This window comes from Oreochromis aureus, linkage group 10 (assembly GCF_013358895.1).
Source record: "Oreochromis aureus strain Israel breed Guangdong linkage group 10, ZZ_aureus, whole genome shotgun sequence".
Lineage (NCBI taxonomy): Eukaryota > Metazoa > Chordata > Actinopteri > Cichliformes > Cichlidae > Oreochromis > Oreochromis aureus.
The window spans coordinates 33,329,845-33,343,747 of NC_052951.1; the positions used below are offsets into that span (position 1 = coordinate 33,329,845).

A 13,903-nucleotide genomic window follows, 5' to 3' on the forward strand; every position below is an offset into this window, starting at 1 on the left:
TATTGGCAAAAGCTTGTCGTTTCTCAGGACACACAATTTCAGCAGCCTTCAGCATGCAGTTGGCTTTGATGCTAATGCTACTTAGCTAGCAATTACGTAGCTGGCTTTCACCGCAGCATCACTGACCTCTCGGCTCCGGGTGAAAACAGATTGCTGTTTCCTCAGACCAACCAACATTTCATTTACCTTCTGTTTTCTCAGTTCTCCGTGCAAGCTGTTGTATTTTTCACCATGTTGAGTTTCATAGTGGCGCCGAATATTGCACTCCTTAAGCACCGAAACTTGCCGCATGCACACTAGGCACACGGGTTTCCCATTCACCTCCATGAACATATAGGAAGAAGTCCATTTTTCTTGAAAAATCCGACACTCTGTGTCCACTTTTCTCTTTTTTGACAAAGACATTTCGCTGATGAGGGTGCCCGTTCCAAGAGAAAAAGCGGGTAAAGCGATTGAACTGACTACAACACAGCGCCCCTAGCGAACAAAATAGGAACTGCAGATTTTAAAGAAAATGAAGTTTATTCTTTTTTTTAATAATGCAAATTTATCCCCGGGCCGGACTAAACCCTCTGGCGGGCCGGTTCTGGCCCGCGGGCCGTATGTTTGACACCTCTGATCTAATATCTCTAAAATTAGAAATATCCTGTCTCAGAGTGATGCTGAAAAACTAGTTCATGCATTTATTACTTCCAGGCTGGACTACTGTAATTCATTATTATCAGGATGTCCTAAAAACTCCCTGAAAACCCTTCAATTAATCCAAAATGCTGCAGCAAGAGTCCTGACAGGGACTAGAAAGAGAGAGCAGATTTCTCCTGTTTTGGCTTCCCTTCATTGGCTTCCTGTTAAATCGAGAATTCAAAAAAACTGTCACAAGCTAGCACTTTAAGACAGACAACACACTGCGGCCTCTCCTCATTACTCACCATTGTGCAGGTGAAGCCAAGCGTAAGATGTGCTTCATCATGTTTTCTGCTTTTTGGCTTGGAAGGAAGTGGGTTTGTACGCATATTTGGTGATGCTTCATCTTCTGCTTTTTGTTTGTGTGCGAGCCCGGTCAAAAACCTGTCCATTATGTTAGCAGAGTTCTTTTTTTTTTTTTTTTTCTTTTTTTTTGTAATGCATACCACGGCCCCCCTGCAATTGTTCAACTTTGATTGTTGCATGGGCGAGTAGGGCAGGGCAATGTGGCCAAAAATATTTTTCACGATATATATTTGAGAATTTGCGATATAACAATATAACTAATGATATAACTGACGCGAGAACTCCACAACTTTATTAGTGCACAAAACCCCATCAATGTATTTTTTTTATTTAAACAAACAGCTGTTTTTGTTTCTTGCTGACAGTTTAACCAAAAGGCATTTCCAGTGGAAACTGGCCGACATATCCTGAGCATATCCATGTATAATATCCACTAAACTTAAAAAGAGGTTATACACACACAATACGGTAATATTATGTTGAAGCACGCATGCGCGTTTTACCCATATTGGCTTCCTGTTAAATCCAGAATTCAAAATCCTGCTCCTCACATACAAGGTCTTAAATAATCAGGTCCCATCTTATCTTAATGACCTTGTAGTACCATATCACCCTATTAGAGCACTTCGCTCTCACACTGCAGGCCTACTTGTTGTTCCTAGAGTATTTAAAAGTAGAATGGGAGGCAGAGCCTTCAGTTTTCAGGCCCCTCTTCTGTGGAACCAGCTTCCAGTTTGGATTCAGGAAACAGACACTATGGCTGTATCTCAATTCAGGGTCTGCAGCCTTAAAATGACTGTTCAGTACAAAAATGAAGCCCAACAATCATGTTTTACAGTCCCGTGGTCTCAGCCTCTGATACTCATTAAATCACACAAAGCTCGTGTAGAAACAAATGAACAAAATATGTTCTCCTTCATTTCTGTCAAACAAAGCTGTATGACACGTTTCCAGCTGTTAGTGTCATGGTTGCTAGGCAACCTGGGCAGCGCGACGGAGGCTAGACCGTCCCATTTTATTTATTGATTGATTGATTGATTGATTTTGTTTCACACATGGTACAGCAGTAATTCATTTCCCATACACAACCTTCCTTTCAATTAAACTAACACTGTTTCCATGCATGAAAAGGAGCAGGAAGAAGAATAAATTCTTATTGACACCTGCCCCTATCTGTGACAATACAAGTAGGCAACCAAAATTACACTCTGACAATATTCTGCACATAACAAAACAAAACAAACCAAACAGAACAATATACTCAACAATGAGCAATACCACTAAATATGAAACTAAAAGGATAATTTTTCTACAATTAAATTCTGTTATTTTCAACTTCTTCGTATTGGTTTATCATTTAATTCTTATAGCAGATTTTAAATTGAGAAACATTTGTACAACACTTAAGATGATCATTGAGAGAGTTCCAGTTTCTTATGTCTATGACTGTTGGACACATTTGCTTTTGTGTGGTTCGAGCAAACCGATGCTTAAAGTAAAACTTCCTTCTGCCGTCCCCATTTTCTGAACACAATACAAATAAACTTTGTAACTTAAGAGGTAATGTTTTATTTTTTGCCCTAAACATAATATTTAATGTCTGTAATTTCACTATATCTTCTAGTTTTAGTAATTTCGATTTTTATAAACAAACTATTAGTGTGTTCTCTATATTTAACATTATGCATAATTCGAAACACTCTCTTCTGTAATAAATATAATGGTTTCATATTCACATATGTATTCCCCCATACTTCAACACAATAACTCAGATAGGGTAGAAACATTGAAAAATATAATATTCTCATTGTCTTATAATCTAATATATATCTTACATTACCCAGGATATAAATACTTTTAGCCAACTTTTTTTTTTAACATGTTCAATATGAGATTTCCATGTTAACTTGTCATCCACTATTACTCTTTCAATGAATACTCCCTCTATAGATAATACTATCTCTTCCTCCTTTACACGGTTAACGAATATCATAAACTTTGTTTTTTTCAAATTCAGCAATAACTTATTTACATCAAACCATTTTAAAAAATTTTTTCATTTCAATAACCATAATTTTAGCCAATTCTTTCAAGTTTTCTCCGGAACAATAAAAATTTGTATCGTCTGCAAACAAAACAAAATTTAACATTTTTGACACATCACAAATGTCGTTTATATATAAATTAAAAAGTTTTGGTCCACAAACCTACAAGCCTCGCACTTCTGGCCTTGAGTACGCGGCCCTTGAGGACCGTTGAGGCTGCGCACTTTAAGGCTGCAGAACCTGAACTGGGATACAGCCTTTCTCTACTTTTAAGATTAGGCTTAAAACTTTCCTTTTTGCTAAAGCATATAGTTAGGGCTGGACCAGGTGACCCTGAATCCTCCCTTAGTTATGCTGCAATAGACGTAGGCTGCCAGGGATTCCCATGATGCATTGGGTGTTTCTTCTTCACTAACTATGTTAATAGACCTCTCTGCACTGAATCATATCTGTTATTAATCTCTGTCTCTCTCCCACAGCATGTCTTTATCCTGTCTTCCTCCTCTAACTCCAACCGGTCGCAGCGCCTGTTAAAGATGCCCCAAAAACTGTCAGATTGTAACAAGCTCTAAAATGTGTGACTGTTTGTGCAGCTTTTCATTCTAAATTGGTTTAGATAAACTGAACTTGGGAAAATCCACTTCTGGTAGGAACTCCACATCAGATGGTTTCAGTTCTACTGATCCAGTCAAAGAAACCCTCACTGACATCATTTTAGTCAGTCAGAAACCACCCTTAAGTGCGATCTCCCAGTTAGAATGATTAATTCAAATTAATTTAAATGTACAAACTGAAAATAACTGCCAACATTACAATCAGCTGTCAGTTGAGCTTTAGTCCTCAGCACTGTTGCTATGACAACATCTCCACTCACTGTCACTCTTGAGCAAATATTATGAAATTTGGACTGTGACCAACTCCTTCCAAATTCAAGATCGTAACTTTTGCTACTGTGTCATAAATATGGTCACAGGAGGGATTCAGAGAAAACCTGTCCTGCTCCTGAGGGAAAATCCTCAAACTACACTGTCCCTCTCTCTCTGGCACTTAGCAGGTACTTACTAAAATCTTTTAAAAAGCCTAAAATGTGACTGAGCAAAAGCAGTGAAAGATGTGAAAAAGATGAAAACAACTTTAATATTTCAGTGTCCTGGTGTTCTCTTAAAGACTGAATTGAGTCTCGAGCTCAAAGTACGCAGAATCAGCCCAAGTTCAAAGTGAAGCCAGTTTAATGAAGAAGAGTTAGCACTCTACCTTATCTTCCAAATACAGTTAAAAATGTGGTCATTTTTTAACCGATGGTTTAGAAATGAAATGTTAAACTATTGAATTGTGCTCCACACGATGAGCTGAAGTTCGGTTCATTAGTAAAAGAAGAAAAACCAGCATGAAGGTCAGCGTAAACAAACCCGTTTATTACAGAAACATCACAAACTGAGCTTTACAACAGAAACATCACTGTGAGCATAGAAAACGTACTCTGAAAATCTCAAACAGCAGCACAAATACATGTCAAAAAAACAGCGGGAGGAAAAAATCTTTAGAAAATAGACTGTCACTTTAGCTTCATGTACAATATCTCAAAACATTTCATGGAAAGTCGGCGGGCTGCGGCGTGAAAGTGATTATTGGTCAGTGTGTGTCTGTGGACACGGGCGTCCCGGCTTGTGTTAATGTGGTTGTGTACCTCCCTGTACGTCCTCATGCTTCGTTTCCAAGGCTTTTAAAACTCAATCGGAGTCGTCGTTGGCATTCAGAGGCTGGAAAACCTTTATTCAGATATGAAAAAATGAGGGTTGGCTCAAGACTTTTGGACTCGTGTGTGTGTGTGTGTGTGTGTGTGTGTGTGTGTGTGTGTGTGTCTGTCTCACTAGCTAACAACATTTTTCTTATGGTGCCATAAAACTTATTTGTTTTGTGGAAGTAAACGTACGTTCAGCTGAAGAGTAAAAAGTGTTTCTTCGTCCGTCCAACAGCGAGAGGATGTTTCCTGCTCTCGTTGTTTGTGATCAAAGGTTCCCATGAAACTGCAGCGAGCACTTTCAGATTTCTAAAATCACAAAATGATCCACAAATGGAAAAAATGGACCCTGAAACTGGGACACTGGTGTCCAGGTAAACACACCTGGAGAAAGCAGTGTTTGCTCTATGTTTCTACTGTCTTTATATTAGAATAAGCCTTTTTCCTCCCCACATGACTCCTGGGATTATGACCTTTTAAACTCTGTAAATGTGGGATGTGACAAGTTTTATGTTAAAGTTTGACAAATTAGCTCAAATTTGTGGTTTTCTGTTAACACGCCACAGAAACACGATAATCACCACACAGGTATGAAAGATGTTGAGCTGGGTGTGTTTCTATGAGAACAAAAAAATCTAATACCTACAGCTCAAAAGCCTCAACAGGCTTCCAGAAGTCAGCCAATCAGAATCAGACATAACTCTGAATCATACAAAGCTACTCTCTAAAGAAAAATCCAGAGCTGGATGAGACACTCAGATGAATGACGGGAAGAAATTGGCTTATTTTGGACTTTTCTTTATCTTCATGAACACAGCAGAAACGCCGCCGAGCTCCGAGGGCTTTGCGGTTCAGTTACAGACATGTCTGTGGTCAGAGGTATCTTCCTGGTCAGTTGCTACAACGGTTTCATGAGAAGGGCAGCTCGTCATCCTTCTGAACATATCGCTGCGTTTTCCTGTGTGAAGGTTTCCCAGAAACAGCACATCAGCATCAAGACTCCCTCAGAAAGCGGGTGAATGGGAGGAGATGGTTAGCGGTAGAAAAGTAAGGCGCTGGCGGCTAAACGGACTGCAGGAGGAGGGACGGGAGGATTATTCCTCCATTTTACTGCTTTTATCAGAGATTACAGAAAGTCTGAGGATTAACTGAGCTCAGCTCAGGTCAAAGGCCGACCTCCAGTCAGAGAGCCCGTCACCATCCGCAGCTGCAGGGATCTGAACCGGCAACCTCTCAGACGATGAGCTGAATGTTGGTGTTCACATTATTCTGCTATACCTGAACTGCTGGCAGCCTTCTTCCACCAGCTGACTCGAGGTCTGTGGAGCTTTTTTACAGTATTTGTTTCATTTTCAAACCATCTGCTGGTTTTTTATGAAGACAGACGGATTAACCTGCAGATTATTTTCTATAACATATTAAAAACACATGTCACATGGCTGAGAGCGGCCGGCCCGGGTTAGAGCCCGACCCGCGGCCCTTTGCCGCATGTCTTCCCCCTTCTCTCTCTGCCCCTGCTCCTTTCTTTATCGAGTCTATCAAATAAAGATGAAAAAGGTCAAAAAAATGTGTGAGAAAACAGCTAATGATAATGAGAATGACAGTTTTTAAATTCACTGACACGTGACAAAGAAAACCAACAAGTCAGACAAACATTTTCCGCGTATTAAAAGTGTCTAATTATTTTTGCTTTAAATTCCAGTCTTAAAATGACATTTATCCTCTTTCATAGTAAAATTTCACAGCAGAAATAAACCTGTTTACACTGTTTCTATGGACATGTGGATTTTTTAAAATAACTCCTTCAGTGCACAGAGATGTAATAAGTCAAATTCACCTTAAATAATATTTCCTGAATATTTTTGGTATGTTGGCAACAAGGTTAGACTCAGAATTTAAGTGAAATTTCCATTTTCCAAAACATTAACACTGTCCCATAAACACTGGATGATTTCTTTGTTATATGTGATATTAAAGCAAATATCTTTACATTCTCTATTTCCTTTCAGCAAAAAACTCAAAAACAATAAATAATCTGCACATTAACCAATAAAGAAGCCACGGCTGAACTACGGAGGCCGACGTTTATTGATGAACCAAACTACATGTTCAGAATCTCTCTGTAATACAACTATAATGAGACGTGACTGCAAACGTTATCAGAACGTTTCCTGAACCATTAACTATATTGTATATTGTATATACAATATTGTAACAGTCGGGGTGTATTTGGCCTCTGCTGGTGAAGAACATAAACTCGGACTGATAGCACCAGAACTTCAGAGCAGAATATTGTGAACACGCCGGCCTGACAGGAAGCCGATTAACCTGACGCAGGAAGAGGGAGCTGCTTTGGTGGAGAGAAGCGTTTGTTTCCACCAATGAGGACCGAGTCCTCGGGAGTTCAATCTCTAACCATCCCGGACGTCCTGGCTGCGGTCGAACCTTTTCTCCATTGAGGAGTGTGTTGGAGGCCCCGTGCTCGAGGTGACGCCCTCTTTTCCAGACAGGTAACCAAAGGACAGTCTGCCCCACGTCCATCGTTAGCTGACCAAAGAGGTCAAAGGGCTGCTGCTGACTGTTTGAGTCAACTCCTCAAACGACTCCAACTGAGGCTGTCAGAAGGTGTAATCTGCAACACCTTAACTCCTCCCTCGACAGGAAGCGCCACTCGGCTCAGTCAGCACATGGAGATGGTGACGTTGATCCCCAGGTTACCATTGTCAGCGAACAGATGGGCGATGGAGGTGTCGAAAACCAGGCAGTCACTGTTCATGATGGCGGCTGCCACCCCATCGTGGATGGAGCGCGGCGTGGCCTCCCAGGTGAGCCGGCGCCGGTTGCCGTTTAGCTCCAGGCGATAAGCGAAGTTTTCGGCCTGCTTGCGGGTGCCGATGAGCAGCACGACAGCAAAGAACTGCTGGTGACCTTCATACTTCTCCTGCTTCTCCAGCACCAGCATGAAGTGGTGGCTGAAACATGACTGCATCATCACCCAGTCGACAGCGCCCGGCAGGTTGATGTCCGTCGCCAGGAAAACGATGTCCTCCCCCTGCAGCACGGAAGAAACAAGTACACATTAGGAAGACATCAACGTTTATCTCTCGCATCCTTTTCACACCTGAAATCATGAGGAAAACAAAGCTGAAGAGCCAAGAACTGCTGCGGTATCAGAGACATGAGCAGAAAAGGTAAAATCCTCACTTTTACTTACAGAAACCTCACAGATTTAAGAACACTTGGATTTTGATCCCGTTTCTACACAGTGTGGTGTTGTTTATCTGTTACTTTGCTGATGATTCCTTAATAATTTACATTATTTGTGTCAGCAGCAGAACTGATCTATATGATGTTCTGAAATCTCTCCTAGCTGCATTCGAACTATCCAGAACTACATTCTACATGTTCAGTGGGTAAGTAGTTAAATCTGCTGGTTACTTCAAATGCTGATTTTGTTTGATTCAGAGGTCACACTGACACTGAATGCAGGGCAGCCTGTGGTGTTCATAGTAAATTCAACCTTTATATGTAGGGATGGGTATCCAAACCCGGTTCTTGTTGAGAACCGGTTCCCACTGTTTCAATTCCTTGGAATTGTTTGCCATTTTTACAAACGATTCCCTTATCGATTCCAGTCGCCCCGAATGACGTCACCACTTTGTAGAGCGTCATTTACCTGGCAGGAAACATGGCGGCTCAAACGCTCAAAAGTTTGGTTATACTTTACGAGAACGGATGACAACGGGGCAACTTGCAATACTTGCAAAGTAGATATTTCATTTAAGGGAGGAAACACTTCGAATATGCAAAAGCATTTGCTCACAAAACACGCGATGACCTTAAATGAATGTCGTGTTTTTAATTCCGCTCCGGACTCGTGAATCTCAACCCAGCAGCAGCGGTAACGTTTGCACGTCCTCTCCCGTTAATGCGGCAGGTAACTAATCAACTAACAGTGCATATTATGTTAGCGCGATCTGCCTTATTACAACCCTGCCATTACTGTGCATTTAGGGGACCATGATGAGAGAGACAGAGTCTGGCTGGCAGTTCTCGCTGCAGTCTACCGGTAGCGTCTCCTTTCAGGCCAGGATAGACGAATGTCACCGAGCAGTGACTAAGTTTGTGGTCAAAGGCTTGCACCCATTTGCCACAGCAGATGCCCCCGATTTTCGGTAAGTGAATGTGTTTAATTGTAGGCAGGGACATTACTGGATATTCTTGTGTAATTGCTACAGAATAATTTATGTTATACTTTGTTATTGCTACAGAAGAATATTTATTTTATTATTTTACATTTACAATTTTTTTCCTGGGGACCCTGTGACACCCCATTGAAGAGCCGTAGGCTGTGGATCTCTTAAGATCTCACTGTTGGGTTTGTAAGGCCATGTTACTCCTAAATTTCTGTCTTGTTCAAAGAGAAGATATAAAACAAAGTTCTAAGCTAATCGACCTTAGTGTTCTCCTTTTTTTAAAAGAATCGATAAAGAATCGAATCGTTAAACAGAATCGAAAATGGAATCGGAATCGTGAAAATCTTATCAATACCCATCCCTACTTATATGAGCTTTACACTGCCTAAAGTTTGGAACGCTGACATGACAGCTCAACATTCATTGTGGATACATTGTGTTAAATCCCCAAAGTGCAGAAACAGTCAGAAGGACAGGCTACAAAAAAAAAGATTGGCTACCGTTGATTTTGGGGTTCCCACTTTCCCCATGTTTCTACCCCATACTGTGTGTCTGTAGAGTGAGAGTTTGGATCTTGACCTGCAGCGTGGTGATGGACTTGTGAGCGTGCATGAGGTGAGGCATGACAGCCTCCAGCGAGCCATGCCACTTGCAGGTGGCTCCTGGGCACGGGCAGGTGTACGGCCTGAACTCGCACACCTCCTCGTGATCGGGCTTCTCGCTGTGGTGAAGAGACAGCAGGCAGCCGGCTGACGAATACTGCAGGGAGGACACACAAGACAGTTAGAGGCACGCTCGACCTCAAAGATCAGCTGCTGGAGGAAAGTCGCATCAAATATGGCATGCATCTCACATGAATATTACATCAACTAAATTTACCTTTTCCCCTCACTGAGAATCTACTTGAACTAATGTGGAAGTGCCTTAAACTTGCATTCTTTTTAATGGCCGTGGTTGTAACATGACTTTAGCTCCTGTGGGAGTGTATGGGGAAAATGACCCTTGGCCATGCCCAGTGTTACCACTTTGATGAGTTCGTAGGCTACCTCAGATCATATTTAATATAAGTCCATTAAGAGTCACAAAGGATGGTTATGCTCACTGGCTGACTGACAAGTTTTCTGCCAGCGTACGGTTTCTTGGTGAGATCCGGCCGTCGCCATCTGCTTTCAGCATAAAAACTCATCTCGAGGAAGTTTATACTTACAGTTAAAACTATACTGTGTTTTCTAAAACTGAAAAAATACAGAAAAGTTTTTAGTCAATTTTTTAGTTTTTATTTTTAGTCAATGTTAGTTTGAAACTAAAAAAAACAAAAAAACAAAATTAAAACGACAAGAAAGTGAAAATCCAAAACCACAGTCAGGTTACTTTCTTTTAGTCCAGGTCCAACGTTTTTATTTCAATGGTTCATTGATGCTTCTGTATTGACATTTTTGCCATTTCCACATTTTTACTCCTGATAAATGTGGAAATGTCTGAACTGTTGCCTCGGCTCAGAGGACAGTTGGGATATTAAATGAGTGGTGATTTCAATTTTGCGGATGAATTGAGAAGCTGCGATATAAATACAGCCGATGGCTGCTGCCTTTATGCAGACAGGAGCGGTGCATTACTGTAATGGCTGCAGCTTTCTCCTTAATTTTCTGAAACGCTGAAGGTCACAGCGATGAGACTCTCGCTCCCTCCCTCATCCCATTTCATCTTGAACAACAGACTGGCTACAGACAGACGGAGCTTATAGCAGGGCATGAAGGTAGGGGGAGGGGGTGATGAGGAAGGCAGTAAATGAGGTATGAAAATAGTGAGGCGGCGAGGAGCTCAGGGAGACGGGAAGGTTCTCGGGGGAGGCGGTGATGTCGTTAGCGATGCCGTTTGAACATCGCCCCCTGGTTTCAGCGTGCTGGGGGAGCATCCATAAACATGTGGGCAGAGACATCCAGAAAGGAACGGCGTGTTCAGAAGATGACTGCTGATTGGGTGGTTTGACCTCAGAACACCAGACAGCACACACTCTGCAACCAGCTGTCACAGCACATCATCGAGATATGGATCTATTATTTATAGATCAAATATATGCATGAGAGTAGCTTTGAACAGAAAACAGGATCCCTGATGCAGAACTGAGATCTAGTCCATGTCTCTGATGTTGAATCTCATCTTTCCCCGTCTCACTAACGTGGTGATGGAATGGGGCAGACATGTACCCCGAAGATTTTAAAACTGATGGGCAAAGTCAGACTTCAGGAAGCACTTCTCGGGTCTGATTGGCCAGTTTGTTCAGCTAAAGCATGATCTCATTTTAAGACTCTTAAAACTTTGAGACCTTTTCCATAGTTTTTACAAGTCTTGGAGATAGTCCACTCTTCTTAAGCTCAACTTCTACGTCAATGTAGCCTACACAAGGTTCAATGCCACTGTAGCACTTACATTATATTCATAGTATACATTAGTCAGTTCAAACTGATCCATTCTGTGCCAATCAAGGTGAAAATGGTGACAGAAGAAGTAGCTGGAAATGTGTGGCAGGAAATAATCACAGTAGTTGTGGGCTGTGCCAATGTGACATGTAACTGCGTTACTAAGAGTGCAGATCAGGTTATGGAGTAAGTTCTGTATAAGGGTTTCAGGATACTCTATAGACTCAACACAAAACTACAAAGTAAAGTATGACTTAATGTTCTCTAGGACCAAGAACCATCAGATTTCTTATAGTAAATTCACACCAAACACAAAGTTTTTCTTGTGAACTTCCTGTTCTGCTCCTCCTCTTCCCATTGGCTGGGCAATTTTTGGGTGTCCATCATGAATGATTAAGTCTCACACAAGCAAGAACCGGGTAAACCTCTATTTTGCCTCTGGTGCAATCACACCATTAGGCCACGTTCTTCAGAGACTTTTGTTTTTAGTTCCTTCCTGAGCGCAGATACTCTCTAGAGTTGATTTAGACTTCTGCAGCAAATCTACATCCAACTCACACAGTAACCACAAAATCCTTTCAACTCCTACACAGCAACGTTCCATGCCATCCAAGTTGCTTTGGTATGTGTCGGCCCGATGTGTAGTCACATGTAAAAAGTTTCAGGTTAGGGTTAAAATGGGGTTCTGGTTATGGTGTAAGCCATAAATCTGACGCAGAAGTATAATTCAAGTTTAAGAGTAACTGACATTTAGTGTCGGAGTCCATCCATCCATTTTCTTCTGCTTACCTGGGGCCGGGTCGCAGGGGCCACAGTCTAAGCAGGGAAGCCTCCTCTTGTCTGGAGGCCAGCTGGGAGGTATAATCTGTCCAGCGAGTCCTGGGTCTGCCTCACAGTCAATTTAGAAATTAGCTATTTTTTCTAACAGTCCATAAAACTCTTGTTAAGTTATGATTCACGCACAGCTCAGAGCTGGAGGTGAAGGAGGAATGCAGAGCAACCAGGAAATTGACAGCTTCACATTCACACTTTGCTACATTGGGAATGAGGTGGGTTGTTTCAAGTTTGTTTTGGATCTCTTGTCCCCGAGTGGAGCAGGTCTGCTGTGGCTGAGAGAGCTGGGAAAATGAAGAAACTGAAACGGGATTAAGAACATCGGCTGAAACCTCTGATCATGTTTTCTTCAGTGTCAGTGACACGCCAAACACCAGCATTCCCACTGATTCAATGCAACTGGTGTAAGTGCAAAAGAAAAAAAGCTTCTGAAGCTATGCTGTTCTTGAAGGAGGTCGTAGCAGGTAGTTACCCTCAGGAAGTTCAGAGAACTCTTTGGTCCTAAAGTGGAAAATCTCTGGCCTCCTGAGTTTCAGCAGCAACAGTCTCCGCCCACCGAACCATTCAAGATTCTTTATTTGTCACGTTGTGACGGAGTTACACCGTCCCGGGCCGCAGACAGCTGATCTGGGCACATACACGCACCACCACCATTAGTTTCTACAATTACCGTGGCTGCGCGTCTTTTCGTCGACCGGGCGGATAAACAAAAAGGGGTGAGAGGTATATTTTGAGCGGCACAGAGGGTGGCCAACATATTTTTCCCGCTTACCTTTAATAAAGTCGGTTGCGTAGACTCTCTGTGATCGCCGATTATACGAGTGGTTATGCAAGCCGATGGTATGGTGTTCCAGGGTTCAAATAGTGGGTTCGCGCGCGCTTGAAAGGTCATGTGAACTGCATTATTTTTGTTTGGGTTTTTTTGTTATTGTGAAACACTGTAGGCTGCCTGGAATTGGCCATAAATGTCTGTATATACATATATATGTATTGTAGGAATACAGCTGGAAATAAGCTGAGGGGAAAAAGAGTGTTTGGGAAAAGAAATAATAAAGAGATGACTATTATGCCTAGTGGGAGAGGCAATGGGGTATAAAAGAGGCTGTCAGGGCCTACCTGGGCATTCTGTGAGATGTGACACAGAGGGTAACATACAGACTGCGTTTTGTATATACTGTAGATGTTTGCTTTGTGTTGAATTAAGTTAGTTTTCCATTTTCTTTGTAAATAATCTTTTGTGCACCTGGGAGGCCGACGGAATAAACTATCCACACTGAATGCTTCCTGACTACGCCTGCATTTGTTCGGGAGAAGTTTAGGAGAGGACCCCGCGACACACGTGCATACAGGGAGTGCAGAATTATTAGGCAAGTTGTATTTTTGAGGAATAATTTTATTATTGAACAACAACCATGTTCTCAATGAACCCAAAAAACTCATTAATATCAAAGCTGAAAGTTTTTGGAAGTAGTTTTTAGTTTTAGCTATTTTAGGGTGATATCTGTGTGTGCAGGTGACTATTACTGTGCATAATTATTAGGCAACTTAACAAAAAACAAATATATACCCATTTCAATTATTTATTTTTACCAGTGAAACCAATATAACATCTCCACATTCACAAATATACATTTCTGACATTCAAAAACAAAACAAAAACAAATCAGCGACCAATAT

At 41.7% G+C, this 13,903-nt stretch overlaps 1 protein-coding gene across 1 annotated transcript in view; it reads right to left on the reverse strand.

Moving 5' to 3' along the window:
- Nucleotides 1-4,428: 4,428 nt before the first annotated feature.
- The window catches only part of siah2l (seven in absentia homolog 2 (Drosophila)-like), a 30,978-nt gene continuing 21,503 nt past the window's right edge, over nt 4,429-13,903 (reverse strand). Inside the window, exons 2-3 of the mRNA XM_031737201.2 lie at nt 9,552-9,731; nt 4,429-7,828 (exon numbers count right to left, since the gene is read on the reverse strand). Of these exons, the coding sequence (XP_031593061.2) occupies nt 7,457-7,828; nt 9,552-9,731 (552 nt within the window). The 3' untranslated portion in view covers nt 4,429-7,456. The remainder of the gene's footprint in view (nt 7,829-9,551; nt 9,732-13,903) is intronic.